General features: G+C 31.1%; 2 protein-coding genes and 1 long non-coding RNA gene across 3 annotated transcripts in view; 1 reads left to right on the forward strand and 2 right to left on the reverse strand.

The window, feature by feature from the left end:
• The window catches only part of LOC108739707 (protein kinase DC2), a 21,328-nt gene extending 9,765 nt beyond the window's left edge, over positions 1–11,563 (reverse strand). Inside the window, exon 1 of the mRNA XM_018473727.2 lies at positions 10,922–11,563. Within this exon, the coding sequence (XP_018329229.1) occupies positions 10,922–11,075 (154 nt within the window). The 5' untranslated portion in view covers positions 11,076–11,563. The remainder of the gene's footprint in view (positions 1–10,921) is intronic.
• LOC112904880 lies at positions 47–891 on the forward strand. Its single transcript, XR_003231428.1, has 2 exons — positions 47–788; positions 859–891. It is a non-coding gene; the product is annotated as an uncharacterized LOC112904880 (long non-coding RNA).
• Positions 11,564–13,698: 2,135 nt separating the features above from the next.
• Positions 13,699–23,625, reverse strand: LOC108739687 (sphingomyelin phosphodiesterase-like). Its single transcript, XM_025976087.1, has 9 exons — positions 23,539–23,625; positions 23,323–23,475; positions 21,340–21,567; positions 20,589–20,761; positions 20,143–20,334; positions 18,009–18,179; positions 17,496–17,676; positions 17,123–17,316; positions 13,699–13,955 (listed from the first exon to the last, which is right to left on the reverse strand). The coding sequence occupies exons 1-9, from the start codon at positions 23,623–23,625 to the stop codon at positions 13,799–13,801; spliced, it is 1,536 nt and encodes a 511-aa protein (XP_025831872.1). The 3' UTR covers positions 13,699–13,798.
• Between the last annotated feature and the right edge of the window lie 715 nt (positions 23,626–24,340).

The following is a 24,340-nucleotide window of genomic DNA, read 5'->3' on the forward strand; positions in this document are numbered from 1 at the left end:
TAAGTGGTGAATGAATCTAATAACAAAATTTAAATGACTTGGAAAGTATACAAAATTCGAAACACATTTGATGTTTACAGATGATTCGAACTTTGAGTCTTCATTTAAATTTATTCAATATTTTCTCACTTTATATCAATCGTCGTAGACTATTTATATGTTGGGATTATTCATCTGGTTTCTTTGATAATTTGTAGTTGTCTAACAGAATTTTAATTGAATTCTTACATCTTCCACATGGTGTGTGGGAGTGTTAATTTTTTCAAATAAAAATTTGCCAAAACAAGCAGCGGATAATGTTACGTTGTTTGTTTTGGCATTTTTAGGCCTGATGAAATTCAAATTGGCTCAGACATGATGATTTATTTCTTTCGTTTATTTTAAAATAAATCAAACTGGAAAGTACTGTACAAAGAAAACAAAATACTACAGACACTTATATTTATATGTATATACAGTAAATCAGATCATGAATAAGATATATTGAAAAGTATGTGCAAGAAAATGTTTTTCGTGATCCAAAAAAAAAAAACATTTTCACGAGTAAGGAAACTTCAAACGCGTATGATGTACATGCAATACATAAATCGATTGGATTTCTATTTGGAATTCTAGGATAATGAATTACTTTGGTCAGCAGTCAAAAGAATTGCGAGAATGCCCGACATAATCTACGAAGAAAATAAAGGATGCTATGTTTAATATTTAATATGGGGTGCAAAGCTAGTTCGCCTCCTCGTGGTGCACCCTGGGTAACGCTAAAGAACTAGCACTAAGACTTCAAACAGGTAATGCTAAACAATTTTACTTATATTAGAGTTCAATGCTTCTTCTTAAGTAATAATTTTCTTCTTTCAGGTTTGGATGCCAAAGGAAAACTGATTAAATAAACAAAAATTCATAACAATTCTGAAATCTACAAATATATCCTTTAGTTGCAGCTGCATATATTGGAATTTTTAGGTTTAAGTTATTTGAACCTGAAAAACTTCATCGACATATGGCATACATAAGAAGATAATAAAAGATTCAGTGATTTACGCAAGGAATTTAAGGAATCTATTGGTACAAATACCGCAATTACTGTATTATTTATTTGATTATATTTGGTTATTGGTTTCTTGTATTATTTATTCAATTATATTTGGTTATTGGTTTCTTTAAATGTTTTATCAATTCGAGTACCACGAAATAACAACAAAAATAGATTATACGTGGTGTAACTACAAGCAGTTTTCTGTTTTTATTAAGGCCTTTATATAAATTAAAAGCAAAATCGCTTACAATTAATTTTTTAGAAAGGTATTAAATAAATACAATAATAGTCGAATAGAGACCGAGGTATTTGTACTTTTGAAAGTTAATAGTTACATCAGACAGATTTCTTTTCTTGTTTAACTTTTAAATTTTCGGCAACAATTAGGTCTGCTTCGTTTTTTTTTTAAATTTAATTTATGATGTTTTCCACGTTTTTCGGTAGAATACTACTACTAAACATTTCCTCAGATAGCGATAGTCTGTAATAAAACTGTTATTTAAAATATAATAACTGAATAAAAACTATTTATAGACGCCTATGTGGGCGGAAATCATGTACGGAAATACATATTCTCTGATAATCGTTAGTAGAACAAGTGCCAAATATGCAATTTATGTTGACCCATAAATGACAGAAACGCAAAATATTTCACTTACCTACGTGTGTAACGCATCATTTATCAATGAACCAGAAAATGAATCTCTGTAATTCGTTATTTTTGAACGGTCACTAAAATGCGCCTACGATTTTCAGTCTAGTCAATTAAATTTTAAAAATTTATAAATAAAAATGATTCAAATATTGTATCTTGTTATGAATAAAAAATTACATCAATAATTCACTTAGAATGTGTACTCCGCGATAAATTGGTTGTTTAGACTTATATCTTCTGTAACAAACAGAAAAATGTTTTGCAAAAGAGGAAAAACAAACTCCAATTTTTGTTGCTCATAGAATAATTAGAGAACTGACCCTAAAAACTTTTTGAAAAAAAGCTAGGTTGGGTAACGTACATATTATATACGAAATTGTTTGGAAAATTTATAAAGTAGAAGCGTTAAATATTTGGAAGTACTTGTGAATATTTTTATGTTACATCACTTTATTTCTCGATTAATTTTAGGATTATCATGAAACATAAGATCACGCAAACCTTGAGGCGTCAAGTGTACATTTTGGTACCTACCATAATATAAAGTCATTTATAAGCTTCCTTGTAAATAGATTAAGCACACTGTTTAAAATTTTCATCTGCTGCTACTAAAATTAAAAATAGAATTCGCTAGTAAAAGATGATAAGTATGCCTTGCGTTTATCTAAGCAAAATAAGTAAAATAATTGAAAAGGATTCTGCGCAGGGTATCACTTTGTGAAACCTTTTAATAAAATAAAAAAATATTCACAAAATTTATTTAAAGGTCGTCATCAGTGGTTTCGATATATTTACATCACTTTTAGGGCTGTGAATTTATTATTTAAATATTTATTGTGTATAACATATCAGACACCTGCTATACGATATCTATTCCTAACGTTCCTAAGCATTCATAGTAAAAGGATGTAAAAAATAAGTGAGATAAGTCAGGACGGAAGTAGTAGTAGGGATATAAGGCAGAGGATAGCGCAGGGTCGTGTCGCCTTTAATAAAAAGAAGTCACTTCTATGTTCGCGAACGGTTAATTTATAAATACGGAAAAGGTTGTTAAAGGTGTAGTTTGGAGCACGGTGCTGTACGGGTGCGAAACATGGACAGTAGGCGCGGCGGAAAAGAAAAGGTTAGAAGCGTTCGAAATGTGCTGTTTTAGGCAAATAATGAGGATACAGTGGATAGAGAAGATTAAAAATGAAGAGATTTTAGAAAGAGTAGGAGAACAGAGGACTCTATGGAAGTCAATAAGAAATAGGCGAGATAGATTAGTAGGACACCTCAGGTATGAAGGTCTAGGCAGACACATATTAGAGGCAGAAACGGATCACAAATAGTTAAGGATATAGGTTGTTCTAGTTTTAGGGAAATGCGAACAATAGCTGAGGATAGGAAAGAGTGGAGGTGCGTGAACAACCAGTCTTTGGACTGACGACCTTATGATGAAGTAAATTTTGTGAAACTTGGTTGAGCGCTTTTATAAGGGAAAGAAAATTGACTAAAATAATGGAAAAGATTCACCACTTGATTTATTGTACTCAACAACGTCGTTTCGATTTGTATCAAGAACATATGTTTATTAATAATACTGATGGCATAGACCGAACCGATATTGTTGAATATAATTTTTAAGTGGTGAAACTTTTCCACTGTTTTCTTTCTCTTATGTCAACATATTTCAGAATAAAAGCGCCCTTGAAAGTTTAACTAACGTAAGTATTATTCAAACTGTTGAACGTTTTTAACTTTTTAATTTAATATTTTACGTAAAAATAATATGATCTCATATAGATGTTTACAAAAAATTTACAGAATTACCTTTTACGATGCCATTCTTTTTATGATCTACCTAAATAATGTTTGACAATATGATCGAAGAAATTTCATTCAATTAGTAAATTATTGGGATTGCTTTTGTTTCTTTTTGGAGCTGTACTTTCTTTATTATACGCTTTGCACATAATTCGATACCTATCTTACCTAATAATTTCTTTTCGAGTTTTTTTTTTTTAATAAAAGTCATATTGCTTTATATCTAATACGTAGTAGAGAACTAATGTTTTACGTAAATGATTCTTGTGCAACATTGGTGTTACAAAAGTTTAAAAAAAAACCCATGGTTCCAACTTTTTACTTAACTCGAAATGGCGTTGCTCATTAAACCGTGAAATTCTACAGAACGATCGCACGGTTATAGAAGTTACCGTCTTCCTTTTTTTCTTTCGTAAATGTATGTAATAACTATTAACGATAAAAGTTTCAAACTCTCGGTAACTGCTTGAAAGCAGTGTATAGATATTGAAAGAGGTAGGGGGTAAAGAGGGCGCTGTGGAAGTCAATAAGAAAAAAAAGAAATGGGATAGTAGAACAGCTTCCGTTTTTCATGGAGACCCCTGTTAAATTTTACTGACAATGAATCGTACACGAAACGCATGGATAACTCAGGAAACAAGCGGAAAACAGTTATAGATATTTTACACTTTAGTTTATTAATGACTTCATACAACGTCTGAAGGTTAGGTATTCAGTATTAGAACCTCTTAATACTTTTATGTGTTTTCGTTTGAAGGCAAAATAACTGTTAAAGACGATGTTTCCTTAATTACTGCACCGCAATATTTGTAATAAACGACTTATTATTAACTTTATTCATTACAAATAACGTAATAACTTTATAGAGGTTCTTCCTTTTGACTTAACTGTATGTTGAACTGAATAAGTGTTATTGATTTCGTAGGTAATAAAAATTAAAGCAAGGACTTTCTATTAGTTAATTTCTCACAAGAAGAACAAAGATTAAAGTGAAAACCATTTTTGAAGAAACAAATTGAGAACTTAACTTTTGAAAGGATGAAAACAATAGAAAGTAACTTAATAATAAGGATTTTTTATGATTCGAAGGCAGGTTTTCAAAGCGGGACGAATAAAAGTAACAGAACAGAAAAACGGAAAACCAAAACTCCTGTTATCATGAAACTAGTTTTGTAACTTTCAAAATTACTATTTAAACAAAATAAACTCATTGTTGTTGCATCTATGCTAGTGTAATATCGCACAAACTAATTTACTACTTCCGCTTGTGGTATGAACAGTAAGCTGTTTCGAAGGCATTAACAAAATAAAACGTAAATAATAATTATTGAAACCTACATTTTCTGACCGCAAACTATAACTCAAAAAGATTTGAATAAATAATATGCAACAAATTTCCACTTTTGAAAGATGAAATTTGTTAAGAAAATCTTATCATAGAACATGGACGAACGCCAACCGCGAAGCCGCTGAAAGCTCATGAACCAAAAATACGAATTTTGATATATAACATTGGCAACATTGCCGCAAAAATACAACTTAAGCCGAAAGTATGCGAGTTCAAGACTAAAGCTATAGATGTTTTGTTAAATTATTGTCCAAAATGGCGTAAACTTTCTTTGTTACATATTTCAATTGATGTTTGTGTACACTGGTATGAGTAAATACAGTGAACAAATTTAACTTCGTGCGTAAGGACCGTAGGATAAAAATAACTCTATAGATGTTGCAGACAGAGGTGCGCCCATTTAAAAAAAAAATCAAATATTGAAATAGAAAATTTGTTCTACTTATAGACAGTGCTCAAAATAAAACTGCTTACAATGTTAGACGGATCTGTGATACAATACTTTTACTTATAAACTCTGTGCATTAAATAAATTCTGAATTTCGATTAAAATCTGCTTCAACACATGATAGCTATAATATCTTTATTCAAAATTTTAGCCACTTCAATCAACGCTTTTCTTTTTTTTTTTTAGTATTTACTGACTAATATTACCTAATAAATATATCATTCAATGTCTGATACAAATCAAGCCTGTGTACATTAACAAGATTACAAGTCAATTACTTAAAAGTGTAAAAACACCTTCAGTCAGCGTCACAACTACAGAAAACTCCAAGGTGCCTATTAATTAATTATTATTGAGGACTTTAGATATGAAAAAAAATAATAGGAGTGTTGATCGTACACATAATAAAACATTATTTCCGTTTTAATTATTTAAGATACTGTTATTTAAGTATTTGATCTCTAAGGGTGGAAAATTGAAAATTAGGGGATGATTTTCGGTTTTAAAGTTTTTAGGTTATACGTATTGTATGTACCGAAGTCAGCTTTTATAGGCCAGTATATTTACATTCATCACTTTAATATTTTAAATGTAGATTGGAAAAATCATAATTAATATCTACAACGTTTTTAGTCTGTAGCATGATCTAAATTAATACTCTCTGACCTCTTTTTATGCAATTACATTCTCGAAAACTTTTACGATATTTCCATCATTTTTCTTAATATAAACCTACATATTGAACTATCAATTTGTGATATTTTTATTTAATTTAGGTATCTATTACATAACACTCTCCTAAATCATTTTTATTCTCTTATTATAAGCAAGTTGGTAGCACGCAATGATTAGTTTACTGAAATATAGTTGTTATTGTTGTTTATTGCTATTATTATAACCGCGTTTATAAAAAATTATTAACATTACTCGCATTTCATATGTAGATACGATAAAATTTAATGACGGAGGAGTGATTGGAAATTTTCTAAAACTCTTCACTATCTTTATATTATTGAACACATTGACACAAATAAGTTATTACTATCAGTTATATTTATTTGACTTTATATTTAACTGTTCGTTTATCATTCTGTCACTGGTTCACATACTAATTTGCAGCATACGTATATGTAAAAGTATAACCAAAAATGATAACTCTGACATAGAATGGAGGAAGTATGATATATAAGTATATACGCGTATGCTTCATTTTTTTTTCTGTCAGTATGATTGATAGATGATACCAATGGATTTAATTCAGGAAAAAATGAATTTGACATCAAACTGCGTTCTGATAAAAAAAAGTATCTCGATTTCTATTCGTAAAGAGTAAGGTGTCATCAATGGTTTAGTTTAAATGATTTTACATACAAATATGCGAACTGTAAAAAGGTATAACGAATCAGTATTTCTATATTAATGTATTGTATTTGTACAGTCCATAAAATATGCTCGAATATCTAAGCTGCAGATGATGAAAGTCATTATAGAAATGAATATGCACGAGATAAAACCATAAAAAAAGACTTGTAGCGTGTAAAGTGAAACTGCTATTATGTTCTACTTATTATTATTATTGTTGTTATTATTATGAAGTAACATATACAAGTAAATTACATTGTTTTGGTTTAGCTATAATTGTGATAGTGGGTGATATGCGTAGTATAGTCTCCCTTTTTTTATAAAGTAGGCATTCCACTTCAAATGCACAAAAATTTGGGTAGAATCTCAAACATGTGAGTATGTATGTATATAGTGATGAGCAAAGCAAGACTGTCCCAGTTTTGGGTTTGGTCTTGCTCAAATACTTCTAGTCTTGGTCTCGGTCTTGGTCGTTGAACTTGATACTTACGTTTTTTTAATAATTCTTCTAAGTACAAATTTTTCTATTTACTGACACAATAATTGTCTTTCAACCATGTTTTATCCAGAGATAGGAACAAATAACACTTACACTTACGAGGATATTCTTGTAGATTTCTTTTTTCAAACAGTGGTATTCCCTAAATAAAATAATTCGAAGTGGTCTGTATTCTGTCGAAACTGCCAGACGCGGATCGCGATTTCGATCTTTTTGGATCTCATCAGCGCGTCGCAGGCAGCTCCGACAGAACACAGACCAACTTTTACCTGCTGTCTTAACAGTGCGTTTTAGAAAATACTACAAACGGCACAGTGAGCGCCATCTGTAGCACGATGCTACATTTTAGGTGTGGTATTCCCTTTTCGTTTATATTTAGTGTTAGTAAAGCAAATTGAAAATTTCAAATACTAAAAGCGTTTTGTTCCAAGAAAAGAATATATTAAAGATGTTTCAAATAGTTTAACTCATAAATCGACAAGAAGTAGTGATTTTTCATTTAGTCTTCGTTAGGTCTTGGTTTTAGTCTTGCCCTTGGTCTTGGTCTTACTAGTATAAGTACAGTTTTGATCTTTGGTCTTGTATTTTCGTAATACCAAGACCACTTTTACTCATCATTACCTAAAATAGTCAAAACACTCTGATAGCTTTTCCGGCAGTGTTTTCAAATCTGCAAAAGTGAGACATAATAAGGCTAACTAAGGTTCCGACTGTTCTTTTTATGAGTGCCGATGTCAATCATTAGACTAAAGAAGTTAATAAATCTCTTGAAAGTTTTATTACGTCAACTGCCAGTTTAGAAAAGACAAACTTTACATGTTCTATTTAAGGATCGAGTAGATCCTTAAGAAAAGGGAGTAGACACTCACACGCTTGAGATTCTACTCACAATGGGAGACTACACTAATCACTCAACACTTGCACTTGAAAATCATTTGTTATGTAAAATAAGCTATTTAAGTAACAGTTGATTTGCAATAAGAAGAATAAAACACCTGTAGATCTTTGTTGAAAAAAGTTTCTTTTCTAAATATACATTTAGCTGAAGGTCAAACTCATGAAACAGAAATAGATTTTTTAACTTTTGAATAAAATGTAAGTACCTGCCATTTTAAATTTAAAATGTTTCATAAATAATTGTTGCGTATTTAAAATTGCCCTCATCAATTAATCCATCGACGCTTGTTTGTTCGGGTAATTAAAAATTATTGGACCCCATCTTCATTATCCGTATGGCTTCTAGTTGTTATGTAATTATCAATTACCTTGTCAGAATTTAGATGGACAAGGTTCTTTACATCTTACTCTACTAATTCTCATAATTATTTTTTAATGGTCTGCGCTAATAATAGTAAATTTTGTTCATTTGTCATGCTCAAAAATAAAATTAAAACAAACAGTGTAAATTAGCACAGAATATAATGCTTGTAATTAATTTATTGATGCTTACGTTAATATATTATAACCTAAAGTAATTTTAAATTTCAAAAAATTTAATATGCCTAATTTGCAATATTTTTATTTAAAACAATTTTTTTCAATGTAACTAAATTGTAAAATCAAGTCGAATGTAACCTGCCATTAGATTTCTAGTTTGTAGTTTGTCTTCACCTAATAGCGAATATTTTCAAAAAACATGTTAAACTTACAAGCACTACTTATGCAATAAATTTAGTTTAAGTGCAACGAAAGGAGTAAGCGTTATATTATCTACAATTATCGTATTAATTAGATACTCGTCTTTAATGAGTAAAAGCATAATTCATAATTAGTATTATAAAATATATTACGTATGTGGCATATCTATAAACAACAATCGTTATAAATTTTCAACCTTTCCTCGAAAAAAACCAAAATAAGTAACCGAAAAAAAAAAGATTTTAGAATATTATGGTCTTTGTCTTTGAGAAAAATACACTAATTTGAAAGAGAATTTGGTGATTTAAGAAAGGTGATTGACTTGAGAAAAATTGGGTTCAATGAATCACAACAAAACAGGAATAATTTCGAACAATATATTCAGATTAGATTAAGTGATTTTGTATTGTAATTGTAGAAAACAACAACTAAATTGAAAGTAAACTAAAATAACTCAACGTTACTAATTTCGGAATATTTATATATTACTGTAAACAACCAACGAGAACCTATTAAAGAAGCGCCACTTAAAAAAGTCTATAATTTCAAAACTATTGTAATAGCAATTGTAATGTTCAAATAAAATGAATTTAGCTGCTCTTCTAATAGATATTTTATACAGAAAAATCCCACAAAACTAATTTTTAAGACACATTAATAGCATATTATGAATCAACTAGACTAAATAAATTACATTTCTGTATGCCCTTCGGAAATAACCCTATGGTCGAAGCCATATAATTAGGTACTGAAAACGTTTTCGTAAATTGGGTAGTTTATTTGTTTCACTTTCTCTTACAATGTTGAGTAGGTTTACTGCAAGAGAATTTAAACCAAATTAATAACCTGTGCTTTAAAAATTCAAGAGATTTAACTGCTAAGATCAGATACTGCTTTTCGTTTCTTTAATATCAAATAATTATTTCACGATGATGTATCTACTGATAATTTGATTTTTAATTTTCTGTAACTAGAAGTCAATGGACAAGATAACATTATCAAGAAGTTATTGCCTCCTGGGTGGCGAAGGCATTTGCCTTTTGTTTTAGTAAAAAAATTGTTTGTAGAGAAATGGTAACAGAAAATTGTTGTCTAGCGTCTTTTTCTTCACAAAATACTATAATAGTTTCATCATTGTTGTATTAACTGTTATTTTTGGAACCATGTGGCAATGGGGCATTAACTTAAACTCTTTTAACGCCATCATCGCATATTTTATATACTTTTTGTATTTACCAATTATTCCTATAAGTGCAACAACTTTGTACCATTTGCACCGTGTGTTACTATGCAATTTAAATTTGTGCTACTGTAAGATTGTTTGTAAATGGTTGTGGAAAGTTATGTTTATAAACAAAAGTTTAGAAATATCAATCATTTTACAATATTGTCTTTGAGTACTTGAATAGCTTTTGAAATTAGCTGCTTTCTACGTTAACTTTGAGCGGTGTAAAGAAAGAATTTTTATTACCTTGACATGTATTAAGCAAAGCAACCGAGCAATAAAATTGCATTTAGGAACAAACAACAATGTATTTTACCATTAATGCTTGTCACCATATTTTGTTAATAACAAGTAGCATTTTTTAAAATTTTTTAACATACCTAGAGCGCAGCAAGATGTCTGAAGGCTGACGAAAATATACGTAAAAATTAAATAATCAGTAACCTTCAGATTATTTGTTTTCAGTAAGTATTTTGGATTGTTTTGAATTGTTTTTGACAAAAACATTATTACAGTGTAACAAGTTGTAAATACTATTTTTCATTTTTCAAGTTTCAATTAATTTACAATTAGATGCAATTGCTGCCTCTACCTAATTATTTTTGTTAAACTTTCATCATTTTAATTAAAATACATTAACTAAATCTTGGAATAGTGAAGAGTCCCGGTAAGTTTGCGACACTTCGTCGTCCGGAAATTACGAATCATCATATTACCGCAAGCTGAATTAAAATATATTTTAAGGGAAGTCTAATACTAATATACATATGCACCTGAGGATGCCCTTACGAAAATCGCGAAACGTAAGTAAGAGTAAGATACTCAATATTTTATTTTCACGAACGACTAGACTTTGCTTTTTTACTAAAATATCGGTAATAATTATACACATAATGTGACCTACCGACAGTCTTAATGATTTGAAAATCGTCAATATCAAGTTCATTGTTATCCTTGTCATCGTCGGAAAACTCTTCGGATGTACTTGTGGTGGATGTTTGTGCTGATTCCAAGCTTTCGGTACTTTCTTGTCTACTTCTCATCTTCTCCTCTGCCATACTACCGTTTAAAACTCTCACAAAAGAAAAAGTTACTTTTCTGTGCTAACACATTGCCGCGTTAACACTGACAAAGAGTCCGTCACACAACTTTCCCACCGTATACGTCTACTTCCTCGTTTTGTTGCAACTGTCGACGCGTTAGAATTGTTAAAGGCGCTTCTTTTTCAAGATTATCCGGGTTAACTTATAGAAGCCGCTCGTACAACCAAGACAACTAATTGATGGCAACTAATCCAAAGTGAGATTAAAGTGCGTTTGAAAGGCGCGGGCTTGCGTCAGTCAACTATACGTTGAGTTTATGGATGTATGTACGTCGGCTCAGTCTCTCGCTCTGTCTCTCTCTCTCTCTCTTTATTTACCCGAGTCCACACTTTCGACGATAATAATTATTGTACCCAATCCAATCCGCACTAGTGTTTTAAGCTGTTATTATCATTAAATCTTGATGAAACAGGAGCAATGGACAGAACGTTCACCGAAAGCTGACACTTGGTCGCCAACTGTCATCTCTCATTCCACAAATAAACGTGATAAAGTTATTTTATTTTCGCACGCACGGCCGCATTATTTTTTACCCCAACGCCGCAAAACGCGTATCATAAACAGATAATATAAAGATCTACTGTTTTCTTTAGTTTTGTTATTATATTATCAAAGAGAATATTTGTGTTTGTTATAAAAACAGTTTAAGTTCTTGATCAGTAAGTTACCAGACGAGTATCCCGAATTAGAACTTATTAGTTGTCATCAGCACGCCACGGTTAGCCTCAACGAATTGTTAACCAAATTGGAGTTGTTCCGGATTTTCCATTCAATCAGTATTACTATTGTCAGCTCATAGCTCAATAATATTAACGCAGGAAACTTAAATCCATATAAAATTAATCTATCGTTCAACTATAAATCTATAAATAAATTTCGGTGAAATAGCAGAAGAAAGATTTTAAGACATCATCATCATTCTTACTTAAAGAAAATCAATAATAATTTTTTCAATCTTATTCTTCATTCTTTTTGTCTCAGAAGAAACTGGAAAACTTGAAACTAGTTATAAAGCTTTTCGACGGTACCTTAGAGGTGTACGATTTACTCAGAAGTTCTATTTAGTTTACTAGTCCACATAGACCAAATCGCAAACCTTTTTAAATCGACATTACCTAACATTGTTAGAAATAACTGCTTAAATTTCAGTTTTAAAATCGGCACCATCAGCATCCTTATTGCTACGTTTAATTTCAATAATTCCAAAACATGTACCTATTCGAGGTCCTCCAGTTGCTCCATTCGACTACAGAAATATTCTTTCAAAGTTCCGCATGTAAACACGTTAATTTCGATCTACATTTTACTAAAAAATCCAACAGTCATAGCTAATATCTTAATATAGGTCATTAGTAACAGCATAAATCTATTTCGTATACTTATTTAGCTTAGCACCTTTTGACTGTCGTAAAGTTTTCAAATGGAGTTACTGTTAATATTAGTCGCTTTTACTCCTCGCTGCGATACAACTGGATCTAGAAAAGTACCTACCAGAGTAATTATTTTGCTATTTACTTTCTTTCTTCTTTTTTTTCTCTTAATTTTGCGGAATATTAATACTGTGTATATATGTAAGTAGTAAAAAGAATATTATCAATTAATTTTCAGTATTCTTACTTTTGATTTTTTAGTTTTGATTATTAATGATTGATAAATACCATTACAGGCTACTAATAATATTTCGCTTTCCTTTTTAATTTGATATCAAAGCAATTATTCTTTTCGCCAATAGAAAGAAGTATCAAGTGCAGCATTAAAAGGAGATCTTTCTGAGGTCAACAAACTGTCGCAATAGTTATTAATTGTAGGAAAACAGTGCAACTAACGCAATATAAATAATTGTATTAAAAATCACTACTCAACTCTTAAATTACTTCTGGAATCACTGTTACATTGCCTTCGCATGAATAATTAATTAATGTAAATTATTTATGTATTCCATTGCGATACTTGTCTAATGAGACTAATCGTAACTTTCAGTGTTTCATTTTAATAAAGACATCAGTAATAAAATATGTCATTTTTTCGTTATATTTCATTGTATTAAGTCATTTACAGTAAATCATACATGTGTAATTATTATCTAATATATCTACTTAGTAAGCACTAGGGTGATTCAAAATTCCCTTTTCTTTTTTCTTTTTTGTTCATTCAAACAAGTTTAATGCTTGTAAGCACATATGGGAAGAACTCTGGTTCCCGCGGAGCTTATACAATGGATATTTAAAGGTGGATCATTAAAATATTTCAGTTTTCCATAGGAAAACCATGGGAAAGAATAATTCGCTAAATGATTTTGAATATACCTCGTCAACAAAAGTAAATTGATGAAAAGAATTTAAAATGTTTCTTTCCCATGCTTTTCTTATGGAAAACCATCTAAAAAAAATTTATACAACACAGTCAAGAGCACCACCATAAATATTAATACATAACACCATTCATAGGTTGTTTAAAAATCCGTATTACTGCAATTATGTATGTAAGAAGTTAATTAAAATACAAACGTGTTTAAAAATGATTTACAGAAAACAGAATTGTATGCTTACATATATNCATCTAAAAAAAAAAGAAAAAGAAAATTTGGATAATTATAATAAATACACTTAAATGAGAAATCACAGTAAAAGACAAAATTGAAGACGTAAATCCGCTCCTTTTATTCTATTTGTTGACGATCATCCTTGCTTATAAGAGTACTCCATAATACTTTCGAGCACATTACACTGAGTATCATCCGTATACAAAGAAGTGACGATTTCACAGAGATTGTCAGAAATACATTCGTTGTCGCATCCTTGTTCAATGAAAGGATCTGAATTCTTGTACTTGTTTCTGAAAGAGGTTTTTGATAAGGTTTTAAAGGCAGTTTCTTAGTAATTGCAATTTCTAATGAATCTTAATCAGTAAAAAAGTTTCATCCAAAGAAGAAGTCTTTATTTGATCATCATTTTAATTTCCTCGGATTTGCTTTATATCTTACAATATTTTGAAACGGTAAACAGTGAAAAATGTTTTGAGTATTATATTATTATTTTTACAGTTTTGTAATTTATATTTTCATCAGCATCATCCTGAGGTCATCAATTCTAAAACTGGTTGGGTACGCACCTCCCCGTTTTCCTACCCGAGCTAATCCTCGCATTTCCCTAAAGCTAGAAGTTCCCACATCCATAACTATTTGTGAACAATAATCTAATCTAGGTCTACCTTTACTCCTTTTAACTCCTGTTTCTGCTTCTAATATGTCTCTAACTAGCTCTTCATGTCTGAGACGATGTCCTACCAACCTATCTCGCCTGTTTCTTACTGACCTTCGCAGTGACCTCTGTTCTCATGTTCTTTCTAAAGCCTTCTCATTTCTAACCTTCTTTATCCACGATATCCTTATCGTTCGCCTGTAACACAACATTTCGAACGCTTCTAACATTTTCTTTTCCGTCGCGTCCACCGTCCATGTTTCGTACTCGTACAGATCCGCGCTCGAAACATGCACCTTCAACATCTTTCTCGAATATCTAAATTAACTGCTCACGATCATAGAAGTAACTTCTTTCTGTTAAAGGCAACTATACCTTGCGCTTTCCTCCATGTTATATCTCTATTGCTCTTTCCATTCTGAGTTTTTCGTCTCCTATTTTAATATTCCCCCTTTTCTTACTGTTTGTCTTACTTAATGACTGCGAAAATAATTAATTGTAGCACCCACCCACTTAAGGAATCTGTTAGAAATCCTACGAGTTGGTGCATTTTCCAGTACTAGCCAAACAAATTAGTTCATTTTACACTTTTCCACATAGTTGTCAAACGTGAGTGGCAACTTCCTACGTTTCCATAAGTTTTTAAAAATTTGACTAATATTAGGTACCTACCTACGTCAAAAATTGAGTTGTCTAAAATGCCCGTATGCTTCCTCGTAAATTATAGTGGAAAAAATGTCGCGGTCTCTGCCAGTTACGTGGCAATTATTTTTATAGTTTTGCATTTAGAAAACGGAAGCCAAGCTTTTAATGGTCAACCGTTTCCGCTATATGTATATGTAAAAGTAAAAGCATTTGAACATTCAAATAAATACGAGAACTATCACGAAACAAATTAAATTCAAAGATAATTAACAAGAACTACAAATATTTATTCACCAGAGAAGTGGGTTGGTAGAAAATAAACTATCATTAGTGCAAAATAAACATACCAGGCAAGATAGATTTCTTAAAAGCTATTTAATTGAGCTATACTTGACTTTTAAACATTGTCTAACGTCAGAGTAATCTTAACCCTCAGTTTCATACCTGAATATAAAATGTTTAAGCTCTTTTGTTACATTGCCTTCGCATGAATAATTAATTAATGTAAATTATTTATGTATTCCATTGCGATACTTGTCTAATGAGACTAATCGTAACTTTCAGTGTTTCATTTTAATAAAGACATCAGTAATAAAATATGTCATTTTTTCGTTATATTTCATTGTATTAAGTCATTTACAGTAAATCATACATGTGTAATTATTATCTAATATATCTACTTAGTAAGCACTAGGGTGATTCAAAATTCCCTTTTCTTTTTTCTTTTTTGTTCATTCAAACAAGTTTAATGCTTGTAAGCACATATGGGAAGAACTCTGGTTCCCGCGGAGCTTATACAATGGATATTTAAAGGTGGATCATTAAAATATTTCAGTTTTCCATAGGAAAACCATGGGAAAGAATAATTCGCTAAATGATTTTGAATATACCTCGTCAACAAAAGTAAATTGATGAAAAGAATTTAAAATGTTTCATAAATAATTGTTGCGTATTTAAAATTNTCATTTCTATTTAAGTGATGATTTAATTTTCTTATTGGACACAAAATATTAAATATAAAGTAAAATGATCTATAAAACACATTTATTACCTATTCGAGACACTATGTGTTTACTTTTGTTATGATTGATGGATGGACGTAATAATCTGTATTCATGAAATTTTAGATTTAGATTTGTGATCTAATGTATCATTTACTTCGCCTACTTTTCCGACCACCCATCATAAAATTTGCGTTTACTATTTAATTTGTAAAAACACACGAAGCATACGTGTCATAGTACGTAGGTATATTTCAAATGCTTTATTTGTTTTCGTGCTTGCTAATGTTAAATAGAATTATCTGTTTTCGAAAATTCTGTCAAAAACAACTATTATTGTATTCATGTTGTTATCAATAATTAAAGTCAGTAGAATCACTTAACGTTTAATTAAATAAACAAGTTATACTAGTTATCAGTCCGTACAAGCAAATAAAAACCATCTAAATAGTTTGAGAGATAAAACTATACATCAGTCAATTATTTATGTTAACCCAATGGTGGCAGCTGATTCATAAGGTCATGAAGGTACGCGCCCTCTGTCACCTTTCGTTTTCTGTTAACTTTTCGTCGTATGAAAACGCAATATATTTGACAAATGTAATAATGCTTGCGAAGGGCAAAAACTTTGTAGGTATATGAAGACTATAATAAAACTCCTAATATTTTACCGAATGGGTTTACGGTAGCGTACGTACTAAACGGGTAGCTTTGCGCCTTGCGACCCGCGGGGCTGTTCGCCTAGTCGGTACGCGGTTTAAGATACATCGCTGTAGGTTCGCAAGATAGTTTATTCGATATACTCTTGAAAAGTGGACACAAATGTATGATTTGCCCTTGACAGAAGACGTAGAAGCTTCGTCGACTATAATCACTTAAGCTTTATTGTTCTCGTGAAATTAATGACATAAAATTTAATAACTTTTTAATAAACTATTTTATTTACACGTTTACTTACTGTCCCTAATTCACTCATATGTTCACTTTAAACTCACCAACATTACAATTTTGTATTATGATTTGATTATAGCATAAATGACTCGGAGTCAGTTTCGGAAAAACTTCCAATAAAAAACATTTTATCAAGTGAAGTAATGAGCCACTTTGCATCTATTGTTTCTTAGTTATACTAAGTAGGTATAAACTTATTACTCACCTGTAGTATAGTTGAGCTAAGGAACTATTCCCTGCCATTCTTTCTACTAGACTGGCGACGGTGTCCAAATTCATTTCATCTAAATTGTAAGCATCCTTGAAGGAGTACAGTTGATACCATCTTGGTTTGACATTTGCTCCAGCAAGATTTGCTTCTGTTAAATTGTAAGTATAATGCTCGTAATTGATTATGGTCTGTAACAAGCATGATACAGAAATCAGTTAAGTAATATGTTTTATGTTTTTACCCACTTAAGTATTTTAATGGTGCCAATTATTACATGTACATTACAACAAAAACCAGAGACAATACAACGAAGTTTTCATACATACTAGTGGATGAAATTATTATGAAATAACTCTGTTAAACTTACATTTGTTCTAACATCAGTTTCATAGATAATATAATTTGAATTTAAATAGTTGTATGAAGTCACACTTCCTCCATTGAAAGCCATCGCTATGGCTTGACTTGGATTTGAAAGATTGTAAAACAATTGAAATTCGTTGGTGTGTGTATGCCCATTAAAAATTCCTTTAATTGAATTTGCGTACCTAAAATAATATGAAAACGTATCTTAAATACTAAAAGTGAAGTGGAAAGTGTTTCACGGAAAGAAAGCTGCTTGTTATTGTTATTTTTTACATATCAAAAATATTTCTATTACTCATTATAAAGCATTACCATAAATAATGCATTATCCGCAACTTTGTCCAAAACCACAAAATTCGTTTAGTTATAAGGAGCATACTAATTGACAGACCGTGCAACCAAATTTTTGATAGTACCGCGTAAGGACCCTTAGTACTTTTTATTACCCATAAATCAGTCTATATAATAAGAGCACAGTGTATACCTATTGATTATAAAACAATAATTAATTCACCTATTAATAATTTTTCGGTATTCTCTTGCCCATGTTGTATAGCATTCTACCGAACCTGTCGGTACATGGCTGAGTATATGTACATTTTCGCCATTAGTTTCAGCCTCAGCAAGAACATCCCTTAGCCACTGTAACTGATCGTACATGTCCACATAAGTGTATAGTAACCATCTAAAAGAAGTGGTAATTATGTAAAAAAAGTCGAGTACGATGTCAAATTACAGCATTATCTTTTTCAAAATATATAAAACAATACAAATTTAAAAGAATACAGGGGAAATTATTACGAGATGGAAGGTATTTAGTAAGCTCTGAAAAGCAATAATTATATAAAAATGAACGAAGAATCTCATGGTGCCAATAGTTTTCAAGTGCGGTATCAGATAGACATTTTTCGGCATTAGTTTTGCTAAGATATATCAAATTATTTAAATAAAGAAAAGCGCCCGTGAAGTTATTAGAAGATGGAAGGTATTTAGTAAGCTCTGAAAAGCAATAATTATATAAAAATGAACGAAGAATCTCATGGTGCCAATAGTTTTCAAGTGCGGTATCAGATAGACATTTTTCGGCATTAGTTTTGCTAAGATATATCAAATTATTTAAATAAAGAAAAGCGCCCGTGAAGTTATTAGAAGATGAAAGGTATTTACTAGGTTTCGAAAAAAATAATAATTATGTGAAAAACTACGCAGAATCTCATAGTTTTCATGTGCGGTGTCAAATAGATACTTTCCGGCATTATTTTTTTTAATATATAAAATACCTCAAAAATAAAAAATCGCTCGTGTTAATATTGGATAATGAACGGTATCTACAAAGATTATGAAAAAGAACGTAGAAACCCACTTTAATTAATTTTTTACTTACAATTAGTTAATTATTCTGTTTCTATACAGGATATTAAATTAAGTAATATTTGTGTTACGTAGACGTTGTATGAAACGCAGTTCTTTAACGTTTGAAAGAAAAAGAAAAGACAAAATGATGCTTGTATCGGATCTTGTCAAAAAAAGAAAATGTTTTTGCTTTCCTAAAATTACAAATATTGCGTACGTACGTATTAAAAACTACGTAAGAGTGAAGTGTGAAAAAATAATGACATTGTAATATTCAGTCTAAAACACTTTTATTTGAACGTAAGTGTTGGAAGCCAACCAAAAATTATAAGTCGTTGGCTGTTTATCTAACAAATTAAAAACGTTGTGCTAGCAGTAAACAAAAAGACAAAACCAATGACGTATTTATGCTAATTCATCTTTCCAACCAAATGTTTACGTAATACCATTGACAAAAATATGTGGACAAGTTTTTTAATTGCTTTTGCTAAAAAGATGCTCAAAATCTATTCGAATTTACACCAAAGGATAATTGACGTTGGTAAAGGTACAATCTCTAGATTAAAAAGGAATAAACCAATTCTTATATTTTCTTTCTTATAACAACTCATCTGATATTTTTAAGTCGAAACTTAATTTATAATTTGTTTACTTTCTCCATAATTTTTCACTCCCCCAGCTCGCAGTTATGGTGATAGATAGCCCTTGATTTCCCATTGATAACGAAGGAGTTTGATAGTAGATAATATCTTTGCTTGGGTGCGAGTGGGTGGTGAAGATCTCTTCCTAACACTTTAGTTTCTCATGATAGATTCAAAAATATTTCAAGATAGACTCACTGTAACCGAGTAGGAAAGTTTACCGATGGGTGAAACACCTTAAAAAATAACAGAATGTTCTAGAAAGTTAGGGAACTTTCGAGAAACCTCAAATTTTCCAAAAATTTCCTAGTAGGTATATTCTGAAACATTCCAGATATTCAAAATATTTTCTAAAATTCTGAACAGACAACACCGGGCTTTACGGCTAGTCTAAATATACGTAAGTATTAATTTAATTTAGTTGAGATGTAGAATATTCCTAATTTGTCGTGGAATTTTTAATATTAACTTTCTTTCCGTCTAATATATCATTTTTTTCTTTTATATTGAAGCAGCGTTAGTCGATAGTTGGGCCCCGTTTAATTTTTTCAATAATTTTTTTAATACTCGGGTGATTTTCAAAACTATCAGTTTCTTAGCGTGGATAATTATGAATTGATTACTGATAGTATAAATCAATCCTTCTTTACTTACAAATTAAATGTATAGCATACATTACTGTTGAGTGCTACAATTCTAAATTTCTCGTTTACTTTTACAGTATAGTAGCCACCTTTCAATATCGTTTGTTTGGTGGCTTCAGGTAGCCATCTACTCCATTCCTTCGCAATTAAGTCAAATACCCACTGAATGCTTAACTTTGGATCTACTGAACTAGGAGAATAACTAAAACAGTAAAGTATATTAATAAAACTGAAAAAATGTTAAACTCAAAATATAGAACTCTTCGGTATCATAAATATTGAAATCCTGGAACAATTAACGATTAAAAATGCTTGTTTTTACAAAGATTTATATTCTTTTCAATCAAACATTGTGGGAAAAACGGCAAAAGATGCGTAAGTACTATACACCCCGATAGCAAGTACCACCGTCCATATTTCATGATCTTGTTGTTAAGTATTAGTAATTGTACTTACAGATTTATGGGATGTGGTTCATGATTTCCCAAAACAGGATAAACGGGAATGTTAGGAAATGCTGTATCAATAATATCATAATTTTGCCTCATAACGTTAATATTGTTTTGTTTTTCTGTCTTCCAAACTCGATGATCTATAACGTCTCCGGTGAAGTAAACGTAATCTATTTTCTGTAAACATTTGAACAAATATTTGTAACAATAATAGCAGGCTGGGCTTTTTTGATTCTGTGTGAAAGTTTGCTTAGTTTGTATGTATTAATGAAAGTACTAGAAAAATATTAATTTCGTTACTTTAACTTTTATTTAATAATTACAAATATACCTATACGTATGCATAAAATATTTTAAATTTATTATTATAGCTTAAACGTAATGTGACATAAAAAATGAAACCGTAGTATGAAAATTGAATGGTTTCTCATAAATGCCAATTGAATGATTCATTGAGAATGAAAAATTTTTGAGCTGCTTCTAAATATGAATTTTGATGTGAAAGCAATATAAGGCAATGAAGGAAAAAATAATCGCTTTGTTTAAATTTTTAAGGTTTCTAAAATATTCGGGATACTCGCGCACCTTTAAGAATTTTATAATCAAAGTAGTAATTAAAGAGTTTCGAAAACTTCAAAAACGGGCACATTTGTATGTAGATTCGACACCCCATTACGTAACTATGATCCTACACAAATTCCCAAGTAGAAGATAAAAATTTATTTAATTCCTAAATTTCTTAAAACTACACGTACGTTATTTTCCCGTGCATGGTTCAAGGCATTAACGATAGTATGTCGTGGTGTATCGCAGTTTCTGTAATCACCCCAATAACCAGCCTCAGCTAACGGATCAGACGGCGTTCCTACATCCTCGCTGCAGCATATTGGATATTGACATTCTGCATTACTTCCTGGTGAATAATGCTGGTCGAAATGAAAATCTGTTATGTGAAGTATCTTACTAGTATTTGACTTAGAAAGCTGGAAAAATGACGAGTTATTACATCATGTTGGCTAACATCACATTTTAAATTCGATAATAATATTGATAGATAATTTTTTTATTTATGAGCATTAGAAAAACAAAACAAAAAACTTAAAGAATAATAAGGCGCCAGGTGTAGATAGGATACAAGAGGAAATTCGGAAACATGCAGGACAAGAGCTTAGAGATCGTATATTTAAGCTAGTTAGTCACATTTACGACACGGGGAAAGTTCCAGAGGGTTACAAACGGAACGTGGTAGTAACCATACCTAAAAAGAGAGGCCCGGATAGGTGCGAGACATTTAGAACAATTAGCTTAACTTCCCATGCGTCAAAAATCTTAACATGAATTGTACAGAGAAGGAAGGAAAAAAGGGCGGAAGAACTATTAGGGGAAGATCAATTTTGGTTTAGAAGAAAAGGCCATTAAGCTTTACCGGTAACAATAGCGAAAACGATAGAAAAAGAAAGAGTGTGTACATAGGATCTGTAGATTTAGAAAAAACTTTTGACATTGTTAGATGGGACAAGATGTTAAATATACATAAAAATGTAGGGATGACTTACAAAGATAGAAGAGTGATACTTAGTTTATATAAAGAGCAACAGGCAGTTATAGAGATGGGTCTGCAACGTAGAGAAGTAAATATTAGAAAGGGAATCAGACAGGGATACACACTGTCGCCGCTACTTTTTAATCTATACATCGAAGACGCGATCAACATCATTAAAGACAGTACAACTGTAGGGATAGATATACAAGGACAAAAGATTAGTATGCTTAGATTTGCAGATGATATAGCAGTATTAGCATCTAGCAAGGAGGAGTTAGAGATAGTTCTAAATAAAATGGAAGCGGTATTTACAAAACAGTGCTGTCTGAAAATAAATAAAAGCAAAACAAAAATACTAGTATGCAAGGGATGAAAAAGTAAGGAAAGAGCGAATATAAAGGTAGGAGACGAAAAATTAGAAGAAGTGGCCAATTTTAGGTCTGACAAGTCAAGATGGAAGGATTAATAGGGATATAAAGCAGAGGATAGCGCAGGGTAGAGTCACCTTCAATAAAAAGAAGTCACTTCTCTGTTCGCGAGCGGTTAATTTAGAAATTCGGAAAAGTTTGTTAAGGGTGTATGTTTGGAGCACGGCGCTGTACGGGTACGAAGAAAAGGTTAGAATCGTTCGAAATGTGGTGTTTCAGGAGAATGATCAGGATATCGTGGATAGAGATGGTAAAAATGAAGGTGTATTAGAAAGAATAGGAGAACAGAGGACTCTATGGAAGTCAATAAGAAACAGACAGAGATAGGTTGGTAGGACACCTTCTCAGGCATGAAGGTCTAGTCATAGACATATTAGAGGCAGAAACGGAAGTTAGGAAGGGTAGAGGTAGGCCTAGATTAGATTACTGTTCGTAAATAGTTAAGGATATGGGTTGTTCTAGTTTTAGGGAAATGCGAAAATTAGCTCAGGATAAGAAAGAGTGGAGATGCGTGTCCAACCAATCCTAGGACTGACGACCTTATGATGACGATGATATGAGCATCATATTTTCAAAATTACATACGAAAATAACCGTAGGGACTGTCTTTCTTGGTGTCGGTTAACTATTTTTAAAATGTTTTAAAATATGCACAATTTCTTATCGCAATAACTATACAGAATGTGCACTTTATTTGCAGTGTTCCATCAATTCGAAATTCTGCCGCGTTCTATAGTTAACATATTTTCCTTGCAAATTTTACAAACCATTTGGAGTTTCTTTGGACTACAACCATCATCAACTGTTATTGTCCAATCTTTGTTTTCAGGTTGACTACATCCGTAACTCTGAAGTACTACTGAGCATATCCACTGTCCTGTTAGAGACTTGTCATTATCAATGATGTATAAAATTGTATCCTAGAAGATAAATGCTCAAATATACCCTGTTTTCTAATGTATTATTGTATAGGCATAACTAACCAATAATCTATCGATAATTCCATCGCATACGGGTTTAATTTCGATTCTTAAGTTTACACAAACGGCAGAAAGGAAACGAAAGGCCATAGATCTAGAAGCTCCTACTCTTCGAGCTTTGATAAGAGACGTTGCTGATGTTCTACACGCAACACAAGTTATTGTTGTTCCTAGCGACATTAGCACACCTGTTTTTCGACGAAATAGTTTGGGCATCCGAATTTCTGACAAAGTTTCATTAAATTCTTGTGTTTCGCCATTTATAAAAAAATCGTCGAACACTGACTGCAAGTAGTCTTCTAGAGATTCTGCAGAATGGATCTAGTGTAATACAGCTACCAAATTTTTGTTCATTTATAACGGTAAAGTTTAGCCGAAAGTATAAAAATCAAAGCATTAAATATTTCGCATGTTTATATATTGCATAATCTTCAAACATTTGAAGAAACTGCAAGAATAATTAATCAAATTCTCCTATCTACCATATAATTTAAACAAAAAGTATCAAATATATTAATGAAAAAGTGACAATCAAATTATCAAATATCAAAAAAATGAAACACTTAATCATTCACTGATTAAATCAGGAAAAATTGAAATATTTAGTACACATGTGCTCTTCTTGTGTAAAAAATGATTCGTTTAGTCGAATCTGTTTGTTAAATTGTTGATAGATGTAGTTGTGATAGTAGATTAAATATTTTGAGTATTGATAAACTTTAAAAGAAGCAGTTTAACATTTTCTGGTTTTTATCTAGCTTCCTCATTGATACTCCTTTTGGTGGTGTTGTCAATCGAAAAAGAG

The sequence above is a fragment of the Agrilus planipennis genome, unplaced genomic scaffold (genome assembly GCF_000699045.2).
Source record: "Agrilus planipennis isolate EAB-ADULT unplaced genomic scaffold, Apla_2.0 scaffold93, whole genome shotgun sequence".
Taxonomy (NCBI): Eukaryota; Metazoa; Arthropoda; class Insecta; order Coleoptera; family Buprestidae; genus Agrilus; species Agrilus planipennis.